General features: G+C 41.3%; 3 protein-coding genes across 3 annotated transcripts; 2 read left to right on the top strand and 1 right to left on the bottom strand.

Moving 5' to 3' along the window:
- The first annotated feature begins 1,448 nt into the window (after positions 1 to 1,448).
- On the top strand, positions 1,449 to 9,922 carry mtg1 (mitochondrial ribosome-associated GTPase 1). The gene is made up of 11 exons (XM_080781375.1): positions 1,449 to 1,626; positions 2,962 to 3,028; positions 4,521 to 4,623; positions 5,396 to 5,479; positions 6,243 to 6,299; positions 7,612 to 7,702; positions 7,813 to 7,874; positions 8,297 to 8,393; positions 8,542 to 8,623; positions 8,713 to 8,825; positions 9,632 to 9,922. The coding sequence occupies exons 1-11, from the start codon at positions 1,524 to 1,526 to the stop codon at positions 9,727 to 9,729; spliced, it is 957 nt and encodes a 318-aa protein (XP_080637501.1). The 5' UTR covers positions 1,449 to 1,523; the 3' UTR covers positions 9,730 to 9,922.
- Positions 9,923 to 11,905: 1,983 nt separating this feature from the next.
- On the bottom strand, positions 11,906 to 13,381 carry sprn (shadow of prion protein; the record flags this gene model as incomplete). Its single annotated transcript, XM_080782980.1, has 2 exons — positions 13,349 to 13,381; positions 11,906 to 12,382 (listed from the first exon to the last, which is right to left on the bottom strand). Exon 2 carries the CDS (start codon positions 12,380 to 12,382, stop codon positions 11,906 to 11,908), a length of 477 nt encoding a protein of 158 aa, XP_080639106.1. The 5' UTR covers positions 13,349 to 13,381.
- Positions 13,382 to 14,125: 744 nt separating this feature from the next.
- Positions 14,126 to 22,142, top strand: echs1 (enoyl CoA hydratase, short chain, 1, mitochondrial). The gene is made up of 8 exons (XM_080781802.1): positions 14,126 to 14,258; positions 15,635 to 15,832; positions 16,528 to 16,655; positions 19,087 to 19,186; positions 19,686 to 19,790; positions 20,459 to 20,578; positions 21,363 to 21,430; positions 21,520 to 22,142. Exons 1-8 carry the CDS (start codon positions 14,162 to 14,164, stop codon positions 21,583 to 21,585), a joined length of 882 nt encoding a protein of 293 aa, XP_080637928.1. The 5' UTR covers positions 14,126 to 14,161; the 3' UTR covers positions 21,586 to 22,142.
- Positions 22,143 to 26,079: the final 3,937 nt, after the last annotated feature.

Raw genomic sequence — 26,079 nt, 5'->3', positions numbered from 1 at the left:
TTTCTAACTGTCCTGACTGCCTTACATGCAGTGATGAATCTGCCCTTTAAATGTGTAATATCTTAGAGGTTTTGATTGTGGTATTGATAGCCAGGCTGACTACCAACACCAGTAACACCTATAACATAAAACCTCTATTGTATTATCTTCTTTTTTTGTCAAATATGTTTTTATTGAACAGATAAATTATTACAAACATTATAATATGAAATACTTTTTTTATGAAACAAAATGAAAGAAAAAATAAAGACAAAAAAGATAAAGAAATCCCTTAACCCTCCCACCCATACTGCTCAGTGACATTGCATACTATATAATAAGATGATAGAAAGCTCAAGGAAAACATCTGAAAAGAAAATGGCGTAGTCAACCATATCAATGGTATCCTGTCTATTAATCGTTTCTACTCAGGTAATGGACAAGGGGCAGCCAAATCTTATCAAACTGTCTCTCCCTGTTTCTCAGGAAATACCCTATTCTCTCAAGATGAAGTGTACTAGTCATTTCATTTAACCAGTGCTACTGTATTATCTTCTAAACTAAAGAAATGTACAAATTAGGGGCTGTCAACATCTGGACCTATAGTGGTGGGTTGCAATGGTTGCAACTAACCAATGACATGAGACTACCAGAAGAATGCTCTGACCTTGAATACTACAAATGGACATTTTTCAGGATAAACCAACTGAAGAACTTTGAAGCTTCAAATACTGACCCAGTCTTTCATAGGATCCAACATCCTGCAACATATGTGTTAGCTTAATAGCTGGGAGCAACATTATCAATAGTGCTAATATAATCAAATCATAATAATAATTATGCTATTACAGTAGCCTAGTTGAACAAAATTGTCTCCTTTGACAAATTATGCATATTCGATCACAGGGTTTTCTACAGTCTATGGTTTGAACTAATTAACTGATCCTATTCTATAGCCCCATGTATGGCGACAACAGCGGATTGATTGATTAAAATATGTATTAACAGTTTGCAGAATTACAGTACAATTCAAGCACAACTCAATACAAAGACTGTTAACTGTGAGTGGACGACCCAATAAAGCATTACACTTGTTTACAAGAGGGTCCACCTTGTTCAATCCATCAAACAACCGCAACAGCGATATCCAGCGCTGACATCAGACATGTAGAAACCCCAAATATGGATACACGAGTGACAGCATGACACGCATCTAATTAACCATATAAAAGAAGGGTCATAAATGCATAGATGTATAAATGCGTTAGAGTCAGCTTCAGTTCGATAAGATTCGGCCTTGCAACTCTACTGGTATTGTATTAGATTAAGCTTCGGCATTGCGTTAGTATACGCTGGGTGGGCCAAGAAGGGGGACATTGGTTTCAATAACAGTACGCTGCGGAACGGTATTTCTTACCCCGTTTCAGGTCGGTCTGTAAACAGTGATGCACTAACTTGAACATGGCGGCGTGCGGCAAGATGAGGTCAATATTCAAGTACTGATCGGATCTTTTAACTGCTTTAGGCTATTTACAACAACAGATATGAAACTTTATAATGCGCTCTGCAATACGGGGGCATTTAGAACCGTGTTTACTTTCGGTGAACGTGAAGTGGCGCATTGGTTTCCTGGACATATGGCAAAAGGTGGGACACATTGTTTTTAGAAACTGTGATTATTTACGGAATTACTTGGTTCATTTGATAAGCTGAGGAACACCTCGCCTCACCAGGCTTTCCACCTCGGAGGAAAAACACCACAGTGGACTTAAAGCTTCTTGTTTTGTCTCGTTCCGAATCTGAAAGTTGATCGCTATATGTATTTGTTTTTAATTTATGTTCGAAATAATAAACCCATTCATTCAAATGGGAAAGATGTAATGCAATTGTGACTGAACACACACTACCGATACTGTAACGTCGTACACGTACATTAACGTTACATCATGTCCATCGTGTGTTTAACAAATATATCTTTGCACAGAATATAGCCTATAACTTGATACCGGTATTGGTAAAATTATTCTGACACATGTACAGTATCAACAGTGATACATGGATTAATATAGACGTCTGAGTCTATTAACAACTCTTATGAATGCATGATTGTGTACAGCAGTGGTTCCCAAAGTGGGGTCCGGGGACCCCCAGGGGTACCTGAGGGAGTTCCAGGGGGGACCCATCTATTTTGTTCATGTTCATAAAGTGCTAAAGTGTTTAAAGCAGTGGTTCCCAAACTTTTTCATGTCAAGGACCCCCAAATTGACACTACTTAGCCCGTGGACCCCCATTTGAAAAGATATGCCAGGGACCCCCATAAGAGAAGACGTACACATTTAGACGTCTACATTTAGACGTACACATTTAGACGTCTACATTTAGACGTACACATTTAGACGTCTACATTTAGACGTCTGTATACATTTAGACGTCTACATTTAGACGTCTACATTTAAACGTCTACATTTAGACGTTTACATTTATTTGTTATCCGTGTTGCGAGGATGAGGGGGTACCTGGAAAAATATCTACCCCAAAAGGGGTACCTGGTCCAAAAAAGTTTGGGAACCCCTGGTGTACAGTGTCAATACTGTATGAATGAATGCATAGTTAAAACAGACCTTCAGTGAATGTCTGGATAAATAAAACACACACACACACACGGTATAGGTAATGGTAGCCCTGGTCCAGTGCTTACAGCAAGTGGGTAATGTTAAGCTATGTTTCTTAATAATAATAAAAATCTAGAGAGTAACAAAAGTTTTCAGATAGTTGTAGTGGAAGAGAAGTAAAATTTGTGAACATTGGAAATACAGAAAATAAACCACCCGCTCTTCATTTACCGGCATATCAATTGGGTGTCTGTCTGTAGAGTGTGTCCTAATGCATATCAAACTGGGGTTCTTTGACATTAAAAGGTGGAGAATCACAGATGTAGCCCTGCCATTGATAGTAACTGTGCTCTTCTGTGATCCACTGCAGGTCTCAAGCAGATGAAGTACAACCTGAAGAATGTGGACTGCATTATAGAGATCCACGATGCCAGAATATCCTTTCAATATCAATAGAATGATTTACCACTTGACAATTCTTTAAAGCCTCAGTGCAGGTCTGTAACGTATTTTAACGAATACGTTATTTTAACCTGTCTTATTTTAATCTGTGTGGCCTAAGAGTGTGTTAATACAATATATCTACAGTAGCACATCTGCAGTGGTTGGAGGTCTCCACCAAGATATTTAGACTCTAAAATATTAAAAAAAGATGTTTAGAGTGACTATGATGTTAGGTTGGACAGTCACCTACTGGTTGGTAGTGGCACATAGTACTGCCTGAAGCTCATACGCACAATATCTCCCCTGGCCAAGCAGGGATTCTCCATCCATCTTCAACCGCTTATCCATAGTCGCGTCGCGGGGGCAACAGCTCCACCAAAGTGCTCCAGACTTCCCTCTCCAGAGCAACATTAGTGACTTCCTCCTGGGGGATCCCGAGATCTTCCAAGGCCAGTGAGTCGATGTCTTTCCTCCAACTGCGCCTTGGTCTGCCCCGGGGTCTCCTCTCAGTGGGACGTGCCTCGAGGACCTCCCTAGGGAGACGCCCTTGAGGCATCCTAACCAGATGCCCGAACCACCTAAGCTGGCTCCTTTCCAGGCAAAGAGGCAGCGACTCTACTCCGAGTCTCTCTCGCGTGACTGAACTTCTCACCCTATCTCTAAGGGAGATGCCAGCCACCCGTCGAGGAAAAATTCGTCCGCTTGTATTCGCAACCTTATTCTTTTGACATGACCCACACTTCATGACCATAGGTGAGAGTAGGAACGAAGACAAAGAGCTTTGCCTTCTGGCTCAACTCTCCTTTCGTCACAAAAGTGCGGTACAGGCATACAGTGACTGCAATACCGCCCCCGTGACCAGTGTCCACCCTGAGGTCGGGGTTCGATCATATCAAAAACTGTAAAAATGGGACCCAATGCCTCCCTGCTTGGCATTCACCATCAATGGGTTGGATTGTGGGTCAAATCATCTAATGATTCCCGAGCGCGGCACACGCTGCGGCTCACTGCTCCAAGAGATGGGTCAAATGCAGAGAACAAATGACACTGCGGTAACGTGTGTGACTAATCGTACGACTTTGACTTTGCCCCTGCCGCTCCGACTCTCCGGCTGATCTCCTTCACCGTCCTCCCCTCACTCGTGAACAAGACCCGGAGATACTTCACCTGGCGTAATGCCTCATTGGGGTAATGCCTCATTCCCTACCTGGACTGCACAATCCACCGGTTTCCTTCTGAGAACCATGAATTCTGAGCGGTTCAAGCAGGGATTCTGACTGGTAGAACTGTGGGCTCACTTGGGAGACCAAGGTTTGAATCCCAGGTAGTACACAAACGTTACGGATCACTGGTATAAAGCTAGATTCTAGAATCCATCGCTCGGTTCAGTCAACTGGAGGTAGAAAATTGTAGCGACTATTGTCCTTGAGGAGGACATTTACTATCACTAACTTTATAACATGCTTTTCTTTAACTGTAGCACATTCCCTTCTCTGGGAGAAACCCTGTGTTTCAGGAGAGTTTAGATGTCAGACCTCATGTGCTTGTTCTGAACAAGATGGACCTGGCTGATCTGTCTGGAAAACAGGTGCTAAAAGTTTCTGCTGATCACTCCTTTGGGGCAGTGGTTCCCAAAGTGGGGTCCTTGAGGGAGTTCCAGGGGGTCCCCAGCTAAATGATAGTTTGGAACCATAGGTCTGTAACTCTCAGAGTTAAATGGACATTGATTTTACAATATAAATTGGTGGTCCCAGAGATAGAAATTACATTAAATGGGGGGTCCGTAGACTAATGCATGTCAAACTCTGGGTCCTTGAAATTAAACGGGTTGAGAATCGCTGTTAGAGCCGTACAAATTTGGCATATCTCTTCAAATGAGGGTCCGTGGGCTAATTAGTGTCAATTTGGGGGTTCTTGACATGAAAAGGTTTGGGAACCACTGCTTTGGGGGCTTGCCATGATAATTATTTTTATGTATACTTTTTAATAATATACATTACAATTATTAAGCCGATCTACAAACTCAAAATGTTTTTGTTAAATTAATGTTCGTAGGCCCGGACCTTTGCTGCATGTCATGTCCCATCTCTCTCTCCCCATTGTATCTATCAGTAAAGGCAGAAATAAGCTCTCTCTCCTGATTGACTAAAATTGGTATCCTAACTTGAAAATCTTATTTTCAGTTTAATAAAGAGCTGGAGAAATGGGAAGACCCTTGTTACTGAACAATATACTTTAGCAATGATGATTACTATTGGAATATAAAACCTTTAAAACGTTTTTCTTTCTTTAAAAAAAGAAAAGAAACAAAGACATCTTATACCCCCTTTAAAAACAATTATAATAACCGTTCTCTGCAGCGAATCCTGACGAAACTTGTTAGGAGCGGGGTAAGGAATGTTCTCTTTACAGACTGTCTCCGCCAGCAAGATAACATCAAAAAGGTAAGAGCCTTCTTCTTCAGCAACAAAGATTTTCAGCAACTGCGTAAATGTCTGTTGATTGACATAACATAACGTGTGGAAATATGTCATGTCTCGCCTGGATGAGTCCTGGAAGTGTGTGTGTGTGTGTGTGTGTGTGTGTGTGTGTGTGTGTGTGTGTGTGTGTGTGTGTGTGTGTGTGTGTGTGTGTGTGTGTGTGTGTGTGTGTGTGTGTGTGTGTGTGTGTGTGTGTGTGTGTGTGTGTGTGTGTGTGTGTGTGTGTGTGTGTGTGTGTGTGTGTGTGTGCCGCTCAATTTGGAGGAGGCGTTGTTTCCTTTATCCATGATTTATGTCTGCAGCCCTGATTTCTGCTCTCCTATTGTCAAACTGCACTGGCAGTGTTTATGTCCTTTGTACAAGGTATTCCTGTACTTCTCATTATGTGGACATAAATAAACATTTCAAGTGTGTGTGTGTGTGCGTGTGCATGTGCGCGCACACACACACACACACACACACACACACACACACACACACGTCAATCCTGGGACGAGCTGTCTCCGGTACTCGTCCAGGCTACGTAAACACTAAGGAGTCAGCTTCTATTTATGATTTCATGTTTTTATTTTTGTATTTGTCTTGTTATGTGTGATGTCGAAGAACGACTGACATAGAAACATAGCTTTTTCAGAAAACTGTCAGGATTTAGAAAACATTTTTTAAATCTGATCTCAGGTCAGATGCAAAAGTAAATTTTAGCATGCTGTTATCGTCTCTCCTGTAGCTGATTCCCATGGTGACCGAGCTGATTGAGGGACATCCCCGTTTCAACAGAGATGAGGTGCACTACCAACACACTATAATATGGTTTAGTCATTTCACTTTTAAATTTGTACCTGGGGGGAAAAAAGCTTGTGGTTTATAGGTAAGGGATAATATCTGGCTAGGTGGTCATTGTCGGTAGATAATGCACCGACGGAGTTAATTATTACATGGCTACCCGACCTAAATTAATAAATTGACCCAAAACACAACAAAAAAAGTATTCCATAAGTTCGTGCTGGCTGCGTCTGCCCAGCTGCAGGGCTGGAGCACTGTCGTGTCGGAATACAAGGAAGTGAGTTGATCAAATAGAATCTATTTTTGTGTAATGCTTTGTCTATTTCTCGCTCAAATGTTTTCAAAAACATTTTTTGAGAGCAATGTTTAGCTGTAAATGACATTGTGTGTGTGTGTGTGTGTGTGTGTGTGTGTGTGTGTGTGTGTGTGTGTTTACACGGCTGTCATGATGGAAACAGCAGTAGGCTAAATCAAGCGGGGCGCAGCTGGTGCTCAGAGGGTTTTGATTTGAGCGGAGCAGTCATTATCAAGACATAACAGACGATTGAACAGCGATTGACCAATCAGCATGAATCAGCATTCAACCAAGCCATGTAATAATGGTTTATATAATATAACTAACCAAGTTATTTCTAGGGAAGCAGGTTTAAAGACAAGGAAATAGTTGTGCAGTAGTTAGTGCAGTAGTGGTTCCCAAAATGTGTAACTAACCAGAATGTGTAACTCAGTCTAGACCCAAAAGAGACAATTTATGTCTCCCTGGAACCCAAACTAGAGATAATAGCGGATCTACATGCTTTCAACACAACGCTTGTTTTGATTTGTTAAAGTATGTAGTATACTGTAACTCTTACACAACATCATCTACAGTAGCTATCGCAATGTACAGAACTACAGATCATTATACTACCGGTAGATGCATTTTCATATAATTAGTGGGTTTCAAGGCAATCATTTAGTTAGTTTAACAAAACATTGTTTGTGGCATTACTAGACTGGTGTTGTTGGTAACCATGGCCTGTGGGCATACAATATTTATTTTAGTTCACAATTTACCAGTCTCATCTGTTGAGTCAGAATATAGATCTCCGAAACAAAAGCACATAGGAGGCATGTCACAGGGACCACTCTTGGTGTGTTAATTAAAGAAAAACATATTTCTATAATCTTTAGAGGTATGTTATCAGGAACTCCATTTTGAGGGTGACATGTGGAATGATTGAAATCTAACTCAGTTTGATGTAACAGGGCCATACTAATTTCATCACGATTTCATCTTGGACCAATTATCTATGTGATCTTCAACTTTTCAGAACACACATTTTTGCCTGATGGCAATTGGTGTACCCAACGTGGGGAAATCATCTCTTATTAACTCGATGAGAAGAACATATTTAAAGAAAGGTATACACACAATCATAACAATCTGCTGTGATGCACATCAGAATAACTTGTGATTCATACCGTATCATGCATGTGTTCTCTAGCAAGTATAATCTTTTGTCATTTTTCAGGTGGTGGATCCAAAGTGGGTGGGGAACCAGGTATAACCCGAGCTGTCCTGACCAGAATCCAGGCAGGTGTTTCTTGAGTTAATTTGCCTCTGTGTGGGTTTGGGTATGTCTGAGTATTAGGAGCAGTTAATCAAACTAATGGATTCAATTATAAAACATCATTGATTTGAATATATTTGTATATTGAATTATTTATATAAAAATAGGACTGCTGGGGAAATTAAATGTATCTGTTGCTTGTCACTTCAGCTCTGTGGAAGTCAGTCATTAACCTGGGGACTTTATTTTTAGGCTTTAGTATTTGCTGATATCTACAGATAACGTTCAGTTGAATATACAGTTACAAACTACATAGTCTTTGAATAGCATAAACCGTAAAGTCCAATCTCGCTACAACACAACAATAGTTAATTGAAAAAGCAATTGATAGAAATTATTCTATTTATTCTATAGATAAGGAATTAAATGTGTTCATTTCTCTCAGGTATGTCAGAGACCTGTCGTGCACCTCTTGGACACACCAGGTGTCCTGCCTCCTAAAATTGAGAGTGTTGAGACTGGCATGAAGCTAGCTTTATGTGGTGAGTTTTTACATTTGTTTAACAAAGAGAGGCTGAACTAGCTAATTCTAATGTTCTTCTTTTTCCCAATTTAGATTAATATTTCAAATAATTTTTCCACAGTTTGATTTGTTTGTTTGTTTGTTTCTCTCATGTTTTTCTTGTTCAGGAACTATACTGGACCATTTAGTTGGTGAAGACATTATCGCTGACTACTTATTGTTTTCTCTGAACAAACTAGAGCAGTTCAGGTGAGAATTTCCTCAGCTTTACATCAAGGGGTAGTGCACTTTAATACTGTCAGTGAATTTACTGTTTTTGTATGTGTATACTTGCGCAGTTATGTTAAGAAATATGACCTTGGAGAACCTTGTGATGACATCCAGAATGTTCTCAAACGAATTGCTGTCAAGCTACGCAAGACACAGCAGGTCACAGCTATCACTGGAGTAGGTAAGAAACCAAACATGATTTCTGCTACAAATAGTTCCAACTGGTAACAATTTTCTTAATCCGTCGTGGCGTTCTACTCCCTCTTTTAGAGACATGTTTAATTAAGTATTTGAACAACTTTTGAACTTTGGTCCCTATTATTTTTTTAAGAGAGTGGCTCAGAGCCTCTGCCTGAAGACCAAAAGCCTGACATTATAAAGTCAATATCAAGGCTAAAACTGTGTGGAAACAATTTGAGAATAAAAAAATAAAAATATTTTAGGTGGTACTTCATATTGGTATAGTGATACGATTGGTTTCCAAAGTAGCAGGCGTTTTGCATAAACCAAAATTTGGAAGATTGGCTCTTCCATTTTTTGGTTTGTGGAAAACACCCATCCAGTGCTTGGGGCCAGAACGGTCTGCAGAACACACATGATAATGGGAATGAATGTGACCGGTCCGGAATGGTTTACCAGTATTCTAGTATTCCACCATAATGCTCTTAGAGCAGATGTTACACTGTGAACATTCAGTAACCCAGAGGACAACATGATTATTAACCCATTGATGCCTGAGGCCAAATCTGGGAACGCCTTCTAGGTTTCTGAAAACCTTCAAATAAATTCTGATGATTTTTTTTTTAAATAGTTATGTTGCTACATGTATAGCAATAGCTGATGAGACACAGAGAGCGCGGCCGGCATCAAGGGTAGAACAACGTATACGTTACACCAGGCGTCAATGGGTTTAGGCATTCACTGTAATGAATGTTGGTCTGGAATTGGACAGAATTGGAATAAAACCTGGTTTCTCATCTCCCTCAGGAAACATATCAATCACAGTTCCAAACTACTCTGCAGCAGCGTATGATTTCATCAGAGCCTTCAGGAAAGGAGAGCTGGGAAAGGTCATGCTGGACTGAGCCATGTTTAACTGACATGATTAAACACTGTGGGTGTAGCAGTTTGTCCATAAGATGGAAGCTCATAGATAAAACATAGGGGGATGTCTCCTGAAATGGATGAAGCAAACATTGGACACAGTGTACTGTACACAATGGGTTTTGTGTTTGTTTATTAGCATAAATACATTGGTAATAAAATCTATATTTATTATGTAGTGTCTTGTTGTCACTACAGTGTTGTCTAGCAGAACGTACATAAGGAGAAGAAACAGTCTGTAGCTCCTGAGTGTCTGATGGTGGACTGACTCAGAGTCCCTACACCAGTGATTCTCATACCTTTTCATGTCAGGGAGCACTGATTTTTGTGTTATATGAACTCATTTCGCAGGGGAACCCCCATCAAGGACCCCTGGGTGCCCCCGGCCCCCTCTTTGAGAACCACTTCCGTAACCTTCCTATCCCTGCTTCTGACATGAATCTCCTTTGGACCAGATATGCTTCAATTATGACCACAAAGCAGAGATACAGTAGGTGTTTCTATTAAATGTACATGTGATGTGGTGATGTGCTCACTTGGAATTACCACAGTGCTTACTTGTCTTTTCAAATGTGTCAGAAAAGCGGCAGCATCGTACTACTGGGGATAAATTAGGCTTTACAAGTTTTTGTATTTCAGAGACCCAGTACTACTACTAGTGTTGCTGACTTGTTATGATACCAGACTGGTGTTACAAATGCCTTATAAAGTCTTATCAAAACTATGGAGATAAATAGTCAGCTGTGGAAATGATTTTACATTTGTATATAGTGCGTAAACAAAGACATGACACGACACCCTCTCTGCTTCTAGACCGAAGCATTAAAATGTCAAACTATGTACAAGTTAGAAATTTACATCAGTAACAGTGAGTAGTGATGCTAGCAGTACAAATGTTTTTTCTATATTACCGGTATGAAAATAAAGCATTTTTCTTTTTATAACAGAAGATTGAAAGCCAGAGGTTTTGGTACTTATAAATGTAAATATGGACTGCTGTGTGGGATAATTTACAGTATTAATGCCAGATTTATACTTCTGTTAAATCTGGTTATAGCCTATTAATCTCAGATGGTGCGTCAGGCAGAAATGCCCTGCAGGTACCAACATCTGCCTGTTGTGAAATCTGATAGCTAGCTGATGAATCTCAGCTGGGTCCGTCACGTGATTTCAATTTTACAGCAACACGTTTGATCACGTATATGGTTCCAACTTCTATTCTAAAGAATTAAGGTTTCCTGATTAATTTGAAATAAAAAATAAATCTGTTGATAATGCACATTTCGCAGTAGTCATAAATGAAGTGTTCTTGTGTGCAAACCTACATGGAAGTGTAAGTTGTGTCACTGTGAAAAGAATATCTTGGCCTTTACTAGAAGACCATTCACCATTGATTTTTAACCTTAGGACCTTTTTAGCAATTTGATATGAATATTTGGGCCCTATTTTTGCCAGTACCTTACACCTTATCCCTTAAACAACGTGTTGATGTAGATTGGCTAGTTGAAACATTTCAAAACGTTTTTCAAAATGGTAAAAAAAGACAAAGTTTAGGGATAAGGGGTAAGGCACTGTGGAAATAGGGCCTTTACCCCTTAATCTCTAGTACCCCAATCAACATTTTTAACATGACATGGTCTGTCATGGCCCAGAATTATTTTACAGTATGCACTGCAGGTATAGAGAGCGGTGAAACTCTAGCCATTCTTGTACTCTATTCGTATTGTACATATTATATTGGTAATGTTGAAGATTAACTATCAATCATGGCTGGGGAGTGGGGTCTTCGGGCCCCTCCTTGACAACCACCGTTGCACACAGTCCTGCAGATTATAATCCCAAATGCAGAACAGTACACCTTTCATCCCAGATAGAATCAATGAGAGCTTTTCTGCATGTTATTGTTACAGTAGACCACGGTTTCTCAGCATTGGGCCAGGGGACCACCAAGGGGTCCTAATGGACTCTTAAGGGTCCGTAACCCTTAACTACAAATTTGTATTATGTACACCAGATTGTTGTCCTAATTAAAGATGAACAAATGTTTCCATTTTGCACGCTCAGAGTTACAGACCCATAAGGGTCCATTTGGGCCCCTGGCGAATCCCCCTAAAAACCTTGAGAAACAGTGTGTGCCATATGTCTACAGTACTAGGCCTACAATATACTGTCCAACAAGTATCCAATTTTTGGCGAGAAGGTCGCAACAATGATGGAGATGATCTGAGTGAGTGAAGGCAGGTCCTGAGCAGAGCCTGACATCAGGGACTCATAGTAACTGGTCCTGTTGTAGTAATCCATGTCGTCATCCGAGCTGTCCGCGCTGCTGCGCCGGTACGCGGACGCGTACCAGCCGTCCGCCGCCAGCGCCACTACGGCGCCCGCCGCGGCCGCGCCGGCCACGCGCGTCGCCGACGAGCGCCCCGGCCCCCTGGAGCGCGAGCGTGTCGTCCCACCGTGGCCTCCCCTTTGACCCCCCGTGGAGCCGCGGGAGGAGGAGGACGACGTGCCCCGGGCGGAGCCGCGCGCCCCCCCGCGGCCCCCGCCCTTGGAAAGCACCGGTTCACACAGCAGGAACGCCGAAAGGAGGAGACACGTCCAGCACGTCGCCACAGTCTGGCTCATCGCCGCCATCTGGTGGAAGTGTGTGGGAACGACACGAGGACAAACGGGATTAATTAACCCGATAAATTGATATGCTCTGTGGACTATGGTACGACGCGACGCGCTTGACTAAAAGACTCAAGCGAATGGAGTGAAAATACTAGACGTTTTTGTTTGAGTCACAACAGAACACATTAAAAGGTTAACTTATAAACGGGTATGCCTATATGTGATAAATCTTTAATGGTCATTGGTCAATATTTGTCAAAATATTGTTTTACAGAAAGTGTATGACTATATATGACATAATAGACGCTCTTAATCACTGCCTGTGCAGTAGCTCGAACATTATGACCCAGACCCACTCAAGTGTTTGATTCTTTGGTAGCATATGGCCTCTTCATAAAGATGATGGAATGATGTTGTAGCAGGTTGCTGCTCTATCAAAGTAGGTCAGTTAAAAATAAAGACCAGCTCGCTCAAATCAAATGCCGAGGTTTTTCCCCCACCTCCTTTGCACATGAAACAAAGTATATGGATTATTAGTATTATTATTGTGATCAAATGTGATGATCGTTTCGTTTGACTCCCAGTTATATAAACGGAATGAAATCATCTCGAAAAAATGCGTTTTATTATTGATACATTTATGCACTTGAGTTTAGCCGATGTAGAGGATGTGAACAGAGGAGGTGCATTGAACAGTAGCCATACCCTATATATATATTGTTTATTTTCACTGATCCGTGCACATCAATTCCACATAGCTAAGCTGTTCAGTGTTCACGCTGGTATTTATTTGCCATGGAAATTCAACGGTTAGCCTACTGTGTAACCCTACGAGAAAAAAGGAAAAAACTGAAAGGAGCATGTATTATGTCCTTTCTGTTCTTTTACAGTAGAATCATAAGGAATCATCAAACGCTACAGCAAAACAAGCCTCATTTATACATATCTCTAACCACAGCATTCAAGAAGAGAGTAGACCGTGCCTACCTTAAAGCACCACGCAATGTCTGTATAGCCTATTTGTGGTGTTTTCCCCACCTCACTGTAATTGGATTTATATGTTTTGTCATTCGTGCGGCAGTAATAGTAGGATGATGGAGGAGGATATGAAATATAAATCACGGAAGACCAGGGCTCGCGCGCACAGCTGTCTTGAGCGCGCCGCGCGTCCCTGATGCGATTATTTTATCATTATGTGGAATTATCAAATTGAAATACTATAGGGCTATATGACACTATATTATGATACAATAAAGTGAACAATAATAGGGTATTTGACTATTGTTTTCCTTTACACCTTTATTTATTGGGGCCCGGGCTGCATGAGTCTGAGAGTGGCTCACCCGCATTTTCCCTCGGCCTGTACGCCAAATAGCCACTGATAGACGATCTGCATGCTCTTTGTGACGTGGTGTGACCGTTTGAGTGAGCTTGTAGATCTGCAATTAATTTTCAATCAACAGTGAAGACATGGCTAGATGACGTCCATACGAGCATTATCTCGTCTGCCTTCCGAATGCAATACCAAAAAGGTTTAGGCTTATTTGGATAGGCAAAATAAGGCACTGGCTTCAGCCCAAACCTTTTTTGTCTTAGTGCAATGAAAGTTATGATCAAATGAAATTAAAGCATTACATTTTGTTTATTAAATAAACTGAAACTGAACTGAACTGAACATTAGGTGGCGATATTGCGTTTTTATTAACCTAAAAAAAAGCACAAGAAGAAGAAAGAAAAGTCCACATTTCACAAGAAGAAGAAGAAGAGGACGAAGCAGCAATAAAGTTCATTGACAACAAGATGTCTCTGTTGTGCAGAACCGCTGCTGTGCTCCTGCAGTCCGCTACCAGAACACTGCCTGTCAGCGCCTCTGTTGCTGCACGGCACTACACTGCAGGTATGTGTTGTTTACCATCATGAATCATGATGGTTCATCATCTTTTATGTACAATATGTCACAATGTCACAAAAGTAGCGTCATTCATGTGCGACGCATAATGGGCAACAAGCAATTCTGCAAAGCCTTACTCTTACCTTGTGTTAAAACTACATTATGCAAATACAAAACATGTCACTGATGTCATTTTGTCCACAAACCTTATTGTGAACAATAGCTGACACCATGTGCTGTAGCCTGGGTTCCGCATCAGTTTAGTCAGTCACATGTAGGCTTTTCACTCACTGGCTCTGTGACTTTGTGTCAACTCTGACCTCGATACTGATTAATCTGCACTACCACTATAATGTCATACCATAATATTCACCTGCACTTTTAAAGCTGCAGGCCAGTCCACTCCAGACCATAACCATTATATCCTGCACAACAGACATGATTTATGCTGCTCATTCAAGTCCCTTATGAGCTTAAGGCAGTACTAGTACAAACCAACCAGGGTCTAAATGTCTCAAACAATGGACGAGCACCTCCAACTACTGCAAATATTCTAGTTGAATTAAGTACCATACAGATTGGTTAAAATAAGTTCTAGCTTTGCTGGTTTATGTTAATAACAGTAGTTGTGGTGGCCTTTGATCCACTAGACTAGGCCTCTCAGTGGCACATGGTCTTTAACAGCCTAGGCCTTGACATAAGGGTCCTACTTGAATGATTAACCAAGAAGACTTAAATTCATTATTTTTGTCATTATGTCTTGTTTATTACCTGGGTTATTTCAGGGATAGATCATAGGTCGGAAAATCTCGGACCACTTTGGGTCCACTCAGGAGTGTGTGACAGGAATTAATGTTTATTTTCTTTGTTTTTGTTGCACAACAGGTGCCTTACTCTAGAAACATGACATCCAGTGTGTCACAACCTTGAAATCCTCTGTGAATAAGGACAGTATGAGACTGGTTGTACTGGTCAGCTCCCAGGTTTTAATGTGTGTCTACATGTGCAGGGAGTTGCTGGAAATGAGCACTTGTGCTCAGCTACTACCCTGGGAAAATAAAGAACAATAAATTAAAATTATATTTTAATGCCCAAGTTGGAAAAGACAAATAATAGAACAGCTAGAACAGTCGGGAAAAATACACTCCCTTTTAATGTACTGCAGTCTTTAAATTAAGGAAGAAAACGTTTGTGCCATATTACAATGTCCCAAATAAATCCCAGACATCTAGTCACACGATATGAAGCACTGAGGACCCACAAAACATTCATAATGACCTTTTTATAATGCATTTTCCACCGTGACTACCTCATTTTCCTGTCATTGTGGATGTGGAGCCAGATAATAGACAGGGGGCTGATTGTTCTGTGTGTGTACCTAGGTAGTCCATATGAGTACATCATTGTGGAAAAGCGTGGGGAGAAGCAGAATGTGGGTTTCATCCAACTGAACCGGCCCAAAGCTCTCAACGCCCTTTGTGACGGCTTGATGCTGGAGGTGGGTCGGGCTCTCGATGACTTTGAAGCCGACGGAAGCATCGGAGCCATCGTTCTCACCGGCAGTGAGAGGGCCTTTGCTGGTAAGCTGGTTTGGTATCATTATTTTGCACAATCTTGTGTTCTATCATCTCATCGTTGCCGGGCAGAAACCTCTTATGGCCATATTTAAACTTTGAGTTGTTTCCTAAATGAATGCTTATTCAAAAGTAGCACGTCTACAAGCTTGACCTTGTTCGTCTGCTACTTTTGCTGTTTTGGAAGTTATCGACATAATGAGGTTCCCACCCGACAGAGACGTTGTCATCTTATATCTACTGTAAGAAGAATGTTCACAAAGGGGACACATCCAAATGATAAAATCCCAGGTGCTGGACAAGAACACATTTTAAAATTGAAATATAGAGTTTGCATACTCTTGGTAACACACACATTTTAAAATTTAAATATAGATTTCAATTAGATAAAGATTGTTTTGTTTTTGTCTCATTCCTAAGCCATTAATTTGATGACCGTGTCATCGGTTAGTAGGAGACCCAGGAGACTCTGCCGGTCATCAAATTGATGGAACTTTTAAATAAATCTCCATAAATTAAAAGGCTACATTGGGTGTCTAATTGATAGAAAATAAGTACATTTTTAAGCCCTGTTTTTACACTAACCTAGCCGATCAAGTTTGCAGATCGCATCCTTTTGTAAAATATCGCAAGATTTTTGCCTTTAAGGATAATGAACAGGGATGTCATGGTTAATGTGTTTTAATTTCTGTATTGATCAGCGGGTGCCGACATAAAAGAAATGCAGAACATAACCTTCCAGGAGTGTTATGGTCGGAACTTCCTGGCTCACTGGAACAGAGTGTCTACCTCCAGGAAGCCAGTGATAGCTGCTGTAAATGGATTTGCTGTGAGTCTCCCAAATCACAAGTGTTGGCTTTTTTGTGTATAATCCACATTGGCTTTTTTCTAGTAGTGACATTGTTGTGATTTATTTTAACTGCCAATCAAATATTCTACTCTATAGTCTCCCAAATCATGGCACAATCAACTCTAAAGGACGTTAGAGTACCGGTAGACTTCATAGGAACACTATTGTTTCATCATTATTGCAATTATATTTGTTGTAGAGGTGATTTTCTGTTAGGAGCCTAACTGAAAAGTCACCTCTGAAATGCTGCTGATGTTTTGCTGAAAAGTTAACTGGACTAAAATCTGTGAATGTGAAAGGTACAACACTGTTTTTAAGCCACTATACACTCGGTGTCCAACATGTCCTTGTTAGCTGTGTTTATGGCAAAATAGAGATCTTGAACATATGAATGGCATGCCAGTCTGATGCTTTCCTACAAAATGCATCATTGGAATAGTCGGAATGCAGAGAAAGGCTTTATGGATAGTATACATATATTATTTGATTATAGTGATTCTCAACCTGTGAGTTTTGGGGGGTCCCCACTCCCCAGGCAAGAAAAGAAAAAGGAGCATTACTGCATCAAAAGTAATCAACAAGCTACTATTTAAACTTTGGCCAAATTGTCAAATGTAACTATCTACTGTACAATCTTGTAGATCTGCTCTTTTCACAAAATGTATCTGTGGAACCGCATCAAACAAAGTCCAAATAATCATATTTTATAATCATATTATTGATTATTTTGATACAACCTGAAAATGTTGAGAACCACTGATATAGACTACGCTAACCATAAACAATGAACAGGAGCTTGATAAGCATTTCATAATCAAGTTAGGGCGCTTTCACACCCAAAGTTCGCTTAGAAGGTCCGGATCAAGGACCAAGGACCAAATATTTGCATTTTGATTTTGGTCCGTTTGGTGTTCACACTGGACTTTGTAAAGCGTACCAAATATGTAAACAAATGACACGTGGACATGTTAAGCGAACCAAATAGTGAGGGAAAAAGAACATGAGGGGAAATCACTGTCTACAATTTTTGGGGCAACCTTCAGTCACACAGAGAGAGAAGAGAACAGCAACATGACAGCAACAACTTGCTATTGCATTCATTCTTATTAATTATTTTATTAGCCAAATAAGAGCAACAGATGAACAGGAGCAGGTTTTTGAACAATAATGTGCTTGCTCCTGATGCATACAATTCACGGAGACGTATACGTATAGCCTACAAGGTATCCCCGATAAAAATGACTTTTCTTCCATGTGTGCACCTTGACCCGATTAGATATATGTTATTTCTGCGCATCAAATCGGCGGGCATTTCCATGTCATCTTATGGTTTAAACTTGAAGGTGGTCAGTTAGTAGGTTATTGAGCTTCAAGTCAGAAAAGCTCCGCTGCAGCTAATTGAGTTGACCTAGTTTTACGTCTTTTGCTATAGTGATGTAGGCCTAATCAATTAATCATTTGGGACCACCTGTGTATAGCTTATTTAACATTGGCTTTTTCTCTATACGTGCGGCCGTGCGCGACATGGATGATTTTAAATATTTCAAATTCTCTGTCTCTGCGTCTCTCCCATATAAATATATGGGTCTCTCCCCCTCATGTGCGCCCCCCCCCCCCCACACACACACACACACACACACACACACACACACACACACACACACACACACACACACACACACACACACACACACACACACAGACAGACAGACAGAAAAAAGGAGGGGACACGAGTTGAAAGAGAAACTCTCGCATGAAGACTCATGCATCGCATGCTTTGTCATAACTTTGCGTGACGGCGGCGCATGCTTAAAATAAACAGATCTACAAGCTTACATCGTGTACCATATACCGTACACCATTTCGTGTCGATAATTATACATCTGTTATTTTTGCGCATGTGAACCTCGTACGCTGCCATTACATTTGCGCTGCGCCTCGACATGCGTCTACTATTAAAATAAAATCAGACTGTCAGCTGTCATATCAATAGTGATCCCCGTAAAAAATACATGCTTTTATAACTAATAATTATTAATGCAGCCTCACAACTGCCGAAGCCCGACAGCTATTTTGGCTATCGTATACTGTATTTGGTCCTCTATAAAGTCTGAATGCATTCACACCAGTAACGAACCGCACCGTGGTTCGTGGTTGGAAGCGAACCGAGTCCGGCCTTTTTTAGCGGACCATGGTTCATTTCTTTGATCCGCACCAGAGTTCGGATGCATGTTCACACCAACCGAACCAAAGGGGTAAGCGGACCATGGTTCGTTTTAAACGAACCAAACATGTCCGGTGTGAAAGCGCCCTTAGACTCTTAAGGTTTCACAGGAGAAATCTTTCACACCTGGCAGAAAATCAATTGGAAGGTTTCTCTCAAATTCTCAAATTGTTTTTGTGCTTTTAGCTGGGTGGTGGATGTGAGCTGGCCATGATGTGTGATATAATTTATGCTGGAGAGAAGGCTCAGTTTGGACAACCAGAAATTCTGTTGGGTACCATTCCTGGTAAGAAATGTTGCCGTCTTTCGTCCTTCGTGTTAAAACCTGCAATCCGGAACTTATTTCAACCATGCACCTTTTTTGGGCATATCATTACAAGCAAACGTTATGAAAGATTATCAGAATTTTCCAAAATGGCAAGCTCACAACATGTCGCTTGTCGCCATATGACGTGTTGTGAGCTTTTAGATTAGCTATTGTTTTTTTAAAACATTGTAAGCAATCTGTATGGTAGTATAGGCTACTGTATGTCAATACAATATTACTAGTAGTACATCTGCAGCCACAGTGGTTGGAAGTGCCCCCCACCCCCCCTCAAAATCTTTTTCTTTCAAAAGTAAAATAACAGAATCATTAAAGCAGATATAAGAATATCTGAGGTGTGATATTTGCATATAAAAGGTACAAAGACCCAAAAAGAAGACTATGCTGGCCTGAGTCGTTACATTTAGACCCTTGTGTCGGGTAACCCTTGACATGGTTTTGTGCTTTTGTGTGACTGCAGGAGCTGGTGGTACTCAGCGACTCACCCGCGCTGTGGGTAAATCACTGGCTATGGAGATGGTGCTGACGGGAGATAAGATCAATGCACAGGACGCCAAGCAGGCGGGTAAACTCGACCTCATTTCATTATTACTTTTCTGACCTGTACCTGTCTAAATACTTCCTTAATGTTAACGAAGTCCACACCCACAACACCAGAGGGAGTGCAACAAACCATGTACAACCCAGATTCGGCACAAACGAGGGACTAAATTATTTTCGCTCCTACGCCACCAAAATGTGGAACGCCCTACCAACAGTCATTAAGACATGTGAATCCCTTGACTCCTTCAAAACCGCTCTCAAAGGGCACCTACGGACGGCCCCCCATTTCCCCTCACTGTATATGCTTCTTTTCCCTTTTTGCTTCCTTTATGATGAATTCCTGTTCTGTTCTTTGACTATATGGAAGTGTCTATTTGTATGTCTCTACATGTTTTGATGAATTGAACATGGTGGACCCTCTTGTAAACAAGTGTAATGCTTAATTGGGTCGTCCACTCACAGTTTGTATTGAGTTTCAATGCAATCAATCAAAGACCATGGTAGTCCATAGTCTCGTACTGACTGAGAGGCATGGGGATTCAATGACTTGTTCAACTAATGGAACTTGTCAGCCGTTATAATTTGCTTAGCTTTGTGTTGTCAAATCCAAGCTAGAAGGCTGAATGAGGCCTGTTCACCCTATACCTGCACAGTGCACACACGGATTAAAACAACATTTCTGTTCTTCAGGTCTGGTGAGTAAAGTGGTTCCAGTAGACCAGCTGGTGTCAGAAGCCATAAAATGCGGGGAGAAAATTGCAGGCAACTCCAAGCTAGTTTCAGCGATGGCAAAGGAGGCTGTCAATGCAGGTATGTGGACTTTTACTGAACATGGCGATCTCAAAGCCAAACAACTTTTAACCCATTAATACTTTCATCGCCCCCTAGCGTTCATGTGAAATTACCGCAGGCAGCCAGGCAATATCTGTGAATTTTGCGCCACTTCCGGGGCACACGGCTCAATACAGCGAGAGGAGGAGGAGCAAAAAGTTGTACGAGCAGCAGCTGACATGTCTTAGTTTTCACCGCGGTAATATGGCGGGCGTGATGCCGCGATGCGATCAAAAATCACTATTTACATCGGAACGTCAGGCACAAAAACAACAACTTTGGAGTATCTTTCTGAGAAAAGAAACGACAGAGTGTATCCTTATGGGGTGGGTGCGCATTTCATTCATTTCATGATGGTAAGAACATAGGTGCTCTCTAGCAGCCTGCACAGCACGAAAGGTTAGTGTTGAGCTTTGGCTGCTTGGAATTGATGTAAACCTCACAACCCGCCATATGACGGGTATGGCGACCTCTGGGTAAAATCTTAACCCGCGTTTTGGTGTAATTGTCAAATCTTTCCGTGCCAAGGACCTGCAAAATTATATGTATTTGGCGTTTGTGGACCCCCATCTGAATATGGTTTGTGCTTTGTGGTTTGGTTTGTGCCCCAGAAAAGAATAATTAAATTATTCAACATTATTTCAACAGTTTTCTGAAGTTGGTTCAATCTAAAACGACACAGATACGTTAATGCGTTAAGTCGTTAACCGACCATGTTGTGTAGATGTATTGGTTTCACTAATCGATCGGTGTCTGGTTGCAGCTTATGAGCTGACGTTGGCTGAGGGGAATCGGCTGGAGAAGCGGTTGTTCCATTCGACCTTCGCCACGGTTAGTAGACATGTGACATCTGACTTTGCACGAACGACGACACAGACCGGAGCAGGTTTAAGTTTGACCTTTGTGTTTACCCCCACCAGGACGATCGTAAGGAAGGCATGACTGCCTTCGTGGAGAAGAGAAAGGCCAATTTCCAGGACAAGTAGATTCATGCTTGATCTCTTGAATGAAATCTCTTCTGTCTCATCTGAACTTGAATGCTGCTAAAATCATAAAACTAAATTAGGCTAGAATTTCTATCAATTACACACCCCATGAAGCCTTCAATTCATGTTATTTTTTTGTTTGTTTGTCACATTCCTAAGCCAATAATTTGATGGCCGCCGAGTCTCCTATTGACCGAACACCCGGTCATCACATTATCGGTGGTATATTAGGAACGAGACAAAAACAAAAAGATCTCCATGAATTCAAGGCTTCATGGGGTGTGTAATTGATAGAAAGTACGCCATTTTTGCCGTGAACCACTCCTTAAGAGACTACCCGCATTTGTACCCTAAAAGATCAGTTGCCGTCTGCATACAGTGTGTTTCTACTTAACAAACTGTTTGCAATATTTGTCACAGCTGGTGGTAGAACTGGAGCTACTGGCTCATGATGCCTTTTGTTTTCACTGTCCCATTGATGCCTACATTGTAGGCAAATACCTTTTACTACAGTATGTACATTTTTTGCTAATAAATCTTGTCGTGGTTTTGAGTAACTGAGTGGACGATTAATTTAAGTTATAGGAAGGAATGTCTAATCCCTGAGGGGTAATGCAGTGGTCTTTTAACGTGTGGCTTTGTTGGAGGCTAGCTGTTTGTCTGTAAGAGGGTCTGTCCATTTGTGTTTGTATGTGTATCATCCGGAGCTATAATCTTGCAAACTGCTAGACCTAGACCAGTGGTGGAAAAAGCAAGTTTTACTTAAATAAAAGTATCAATACTGCAATAACTCTCTGTTGAAAGTAAAACTCCAGAATTCAAAATGTACTTGAGTAAAAGTACAAAAGTATTGGCATCAAAATGTACCAAAAGTAAAAGTACCTATTAAGCAGAATGCCCCGTTTCAAGTTTTCAAATGTATAAAAACATATTTTGAAAATAACAGATCTACAAGTTCACAATGCTATTGTGATCGGCTATTTTACACCACAGCACAAGACTAATGTATACAGGTCCACAATAAGATGTTCCTACCCATGCAATATGGCTTCAGTAGGTGATATAAGGCTTGGTAGTTTGCATTGGATGTACCATACGTGATGCTATGTCAGTCATTAACTGGTTTAAGATGAGTTATGAAATAGCTTGATTCTTGGTGATATTTGTTCCCTGCAAATTTGGTTTTAAAATTCAGTTTATATTGAACAGTATCATACAACTTGAACTATATCCAGTGTGCATTCAGAAATCCTGAAATTATTAGCCTGTCACATGGATATTTCACCACTAGATGGCAGTGCACTGCTATATAGAAAGACACTAGTCAGGGTTAGAGTGGCCGGATGGCAACCGCAAGGTTGCCAGTTCGAAACCCGGGCTCCCCCAGAGTTGGTGTCAAAGTGTCCTTGAGCAAAGACTGAAACACTAATTCCTCCTGATGTGCTGGTTGGTGCCTTGCATGGTTTCCGCCGCCATCTGTGTATGGATGTGTGTGTGTGTGAATGGGTCTATGTAAAACGCCTTGGATAAAGGCGCTATATAAATGCACCATTTAACATTTAAGGCAATAAAAGTGGCTGTAAATGTCTGACACTGACTATAGAAGACGCAAAGACAAATTGGACAAAGTGAAAGCTCAGTTTCAGTAGTGTGAGACACATGGTCTGTATCAGGGTGAGCCCCATTGCCCCCGCAGGCGGGGGCGGTGGCTGTTTACCTCTGAACAGCACTCCATAAATCTAATCGGACGTAATCGATCTGCAATTGCAATGTTGATTCTGGGGATTTTCCCCCTGGACCCCGCTGGGGTTTAACAGGTTAAGAGAGATCAAGGATTACAAGGGCCAGCAGTAGTGCTGAGTGGTGCAAACAACAATCAGACCGTTTGTCAGAGCCCTGAATGAAGACGAGAACAAAACAAACAAAAACAAAACAACAAAACAACAAAAACCTCATCAACCTCATCCAAAAATCTTCCGAAAAGTGTGCTGCTTCGGAGTGCAGATCCCCGCCAGGCTGGGTTGCCTACCCGATGCTGTGCTGTGACCCGTTATAACGCCTCCATGGGGCCAATATGAAACATTTGGGGTTGGCCTACTTGAATTGTGTTCATTATGTTCATGATTTTTGGCACTTTGTGCAATACGTTCCTTCCACAAACCTTGAAAAGGAATTAGCCAATTAGAATGGCGTCTGAAAATTCTGACAGATAGGCCTACTTCTTGATCACATTACTACAGAGATATGGGGAACCATTTTGGGTGAGTTTAGGACAAAATCTGTAGTACCAAAAAGTGTGAAAACATTTTTTCAGGTGGCCTATATTGGGAGCTGCGGCCCATGTGGCCCATTAAAAAAATGTATGGCGCCAGTGAAAACACAACCCCACATCTTCAGCTCTTCCGATAACAAATATTTAAATAATGCTTGTTTTGCTCAGTGTTTCTTAAATAAGTTGACAAATATAACTGATGTAGCCTACAGAAGTTTCTTATCTTATCTTAATGCACATTCTATAAATCTGATACTATGTTCTGTTATTCTGAATATATATATTTCTATGGTTAGTGTGTGTCTTACCTGTATACTCATTTGAGTATCTTACTGTTATTGTTTTTATTTAATTACGATCCATTGTTACCTCTATTTTAAGACTTGTATTGCTGTTGTTAATTCGCACAGTCTTGCGGAACACGCCACACCAACATAAACCTTCTTGATAAACCCTCTTAATTCCACTTCAGGGGTAAACTCAAAGTTTTCAAAAAAACGTCTAGTCTTGTACCATGCGTGTCTGTTTGTCCATGGCTAATCTCACAAACACTGGACCAACTATCACCAACTATTATCTAGTGACTAGATCTAGTCTCATGACTACTCCATAAATAAAGTGTGGTTCACTTTTGGACAAAAGTATCATAACTGGTTCGAAGAAAATGCTAAATAACAGATAATCTACTTATAATGGACATGGTTTATATGGCACCAAACGTTTGATGCTGATCGGCCCAGCACAACGCACAACACACACACACACACACACACACACACACACACTGGCAACCAGGTATTGCACTGAACCAGTTTGAATCCTACTTGTCAAAATGTTTTTCTGCTTAACATTTTGCTGTTTTATAATCCTGCCCTTATTGTGACTCTCCATTTTTGTCTCCCCTATCCCCCATTTCTGATCCCATTATATTGTATGTAACAAAAATGATTCCACCTCACAAACTTTACCCTTTGGAAGACCATTCTACCTCCCCCCACATGAACCATTAATACAGGCAATAAAATAAAAACCCAGAAATAATCTAATTAATAATAATAAAAAAAAACATAATCTAATTTAATCAATCCAAGCTGGTTTGATCCTGGACTTGGGACTGATAGTAGCGTCACCTGAGGAATAAGCTGCATATGTGTTGTAGCTGAAAACATTACTTGGACAAACCTTGCTGGAGGATTGTTTTTTTGTGTTGGATCTATTGATGGAGAGTGGATAACTACCTTGGCGTTTGAAGTCTTCAAGCTGCTCTGATCGCCTCACGGACTGTGTGGGCTTAACAGAGTCCAACCTCTTCAAGAAAGCCACATTATCCCAGTGGATACGCTGCTGCTCCACAAGTCGGTTCTTTGCACTGTGGCAATTGACCCTTTTTTTTTGTGAATGAATTGCTTTGCTGGTCTTCCCCCCGCCCCCCGAGACATCTTGTCTGGGCTTGCGTGCCAACTCTTTAAGCATCCGCATGTTTTCACGCTCCATAATACGGACTTCATCTGGTCTAAAGGAGAAGTTCTTCCTCAACCCAGTTCCCACGTGACACGACTTCACTTGACTCTCCAATTCTAAACAAGTATTCATATCCGAGGGTTCATCTTCAACTTCCTCAGAGTTGCTTAAGTCACTGTATGGCGAATCCGCTGGCTCCTGTTCCTCCTGCTCTCGGTTTGATCCCTGGTTCATATCGGAGGCTTGGTCCTCATCTTCCTCAGGTCTGCTAATGACCCTGTATGTCGAATACTGTGGCTTCTGTTCCCCTATCGGACCTTCCTTATGTTCCTTGACCCTGTATGTCGAATACTGTGGCTTCTGTTGCTCTATCGGACCTTCCTTATGTTCCTTGACCCTGTATGTCGAATACTGTGGCTTCTGTTGCTCTATCGGACCTTCCTTATGTTCCTTGACCCTGTATGTTGAATACTGTGGCTTCTGTTGCTCTATCGGACCTTCCTTATGTTCCTCCTTGGCTTTTGATCCCTGGGTCATGGGCTTCTCGTCATGCTCGGGTCTACTAATGGCACTTGTTGGTACATGCTCTGGCTCTTGCTTCTGTTGCTTTTGGAAACCTCTGTTCTCCGCCTCCTTGACTTGTGATCCCTGGGTCTTATCCGAGGCTCCTTCAGCTTCCTTAGGTCTGCTAGTAGTGGCACGTAATGGCACAACACGTGCCAATACCCTTAACATTGGTTGCTGCCTCTGCTGTTTTGGAA

Source organism: Protomyctophum bolini, assembly GCF_963924005.1.
Source record: "Protomyctophum bolini genome assembly, chromosome: 14".
NCBI lineage: Eukaryota > Metazoa > Chordata > Actinopteri > Myctophiformes > Myctophidae > Protomyctophum > Protomyctophum bolini.
This window is presented reverse-complemented; position numbering and strand designations above follow the sequence as displayed.

Excerpts from the sequence above, each read along its gene's own strand:
- mtg1 (XM_080781375.1), top strand. The coding sequence starts at position 1,524 with ATGAAACTTTATAATGCGCTCTGCAATACGGGGGCATTTAGAACCGTG. Across the intron at positions 7,703-7,812 it reads AAGAACATATTTAAAGAAAG|GTGGTGGATCCAAAGTGGGT; the intron begins GTATACACACAA and ends GTCATTTTTCAG. Across the intron at positions 7,875-8,296 it reads CTGTCCTGACCAGAATCCAG|GTATGTCAGAGACCTGTCGT; the intron begins GCAGGTGTTTCT and ends CATTTCTCTCAG.
- echs1 (XM_080781802.1), top strand. The coding sequence starts at position 14,162 with ATGTCTCTGTTGTGCAGAACCGCTGCTGTGCTCCTGCAGTCCGCTACC. Across the intron at positions 16,656-19,086 it reads CTGCTGTAAATGGATTTGCT|CTGGGTGGTGGATGTGAGCT; the intron begins GTGAGTCTCCCA and ends TTGTGCTTTTAG. Across the intron at positions 20,579-21,362 it reads AAAGGAGGCTGTCAATGCAG|CTTATGAGCTGACGTTGGCT; the intron begins GTATGTGGACTT and ends GTCTGGTTGCAG.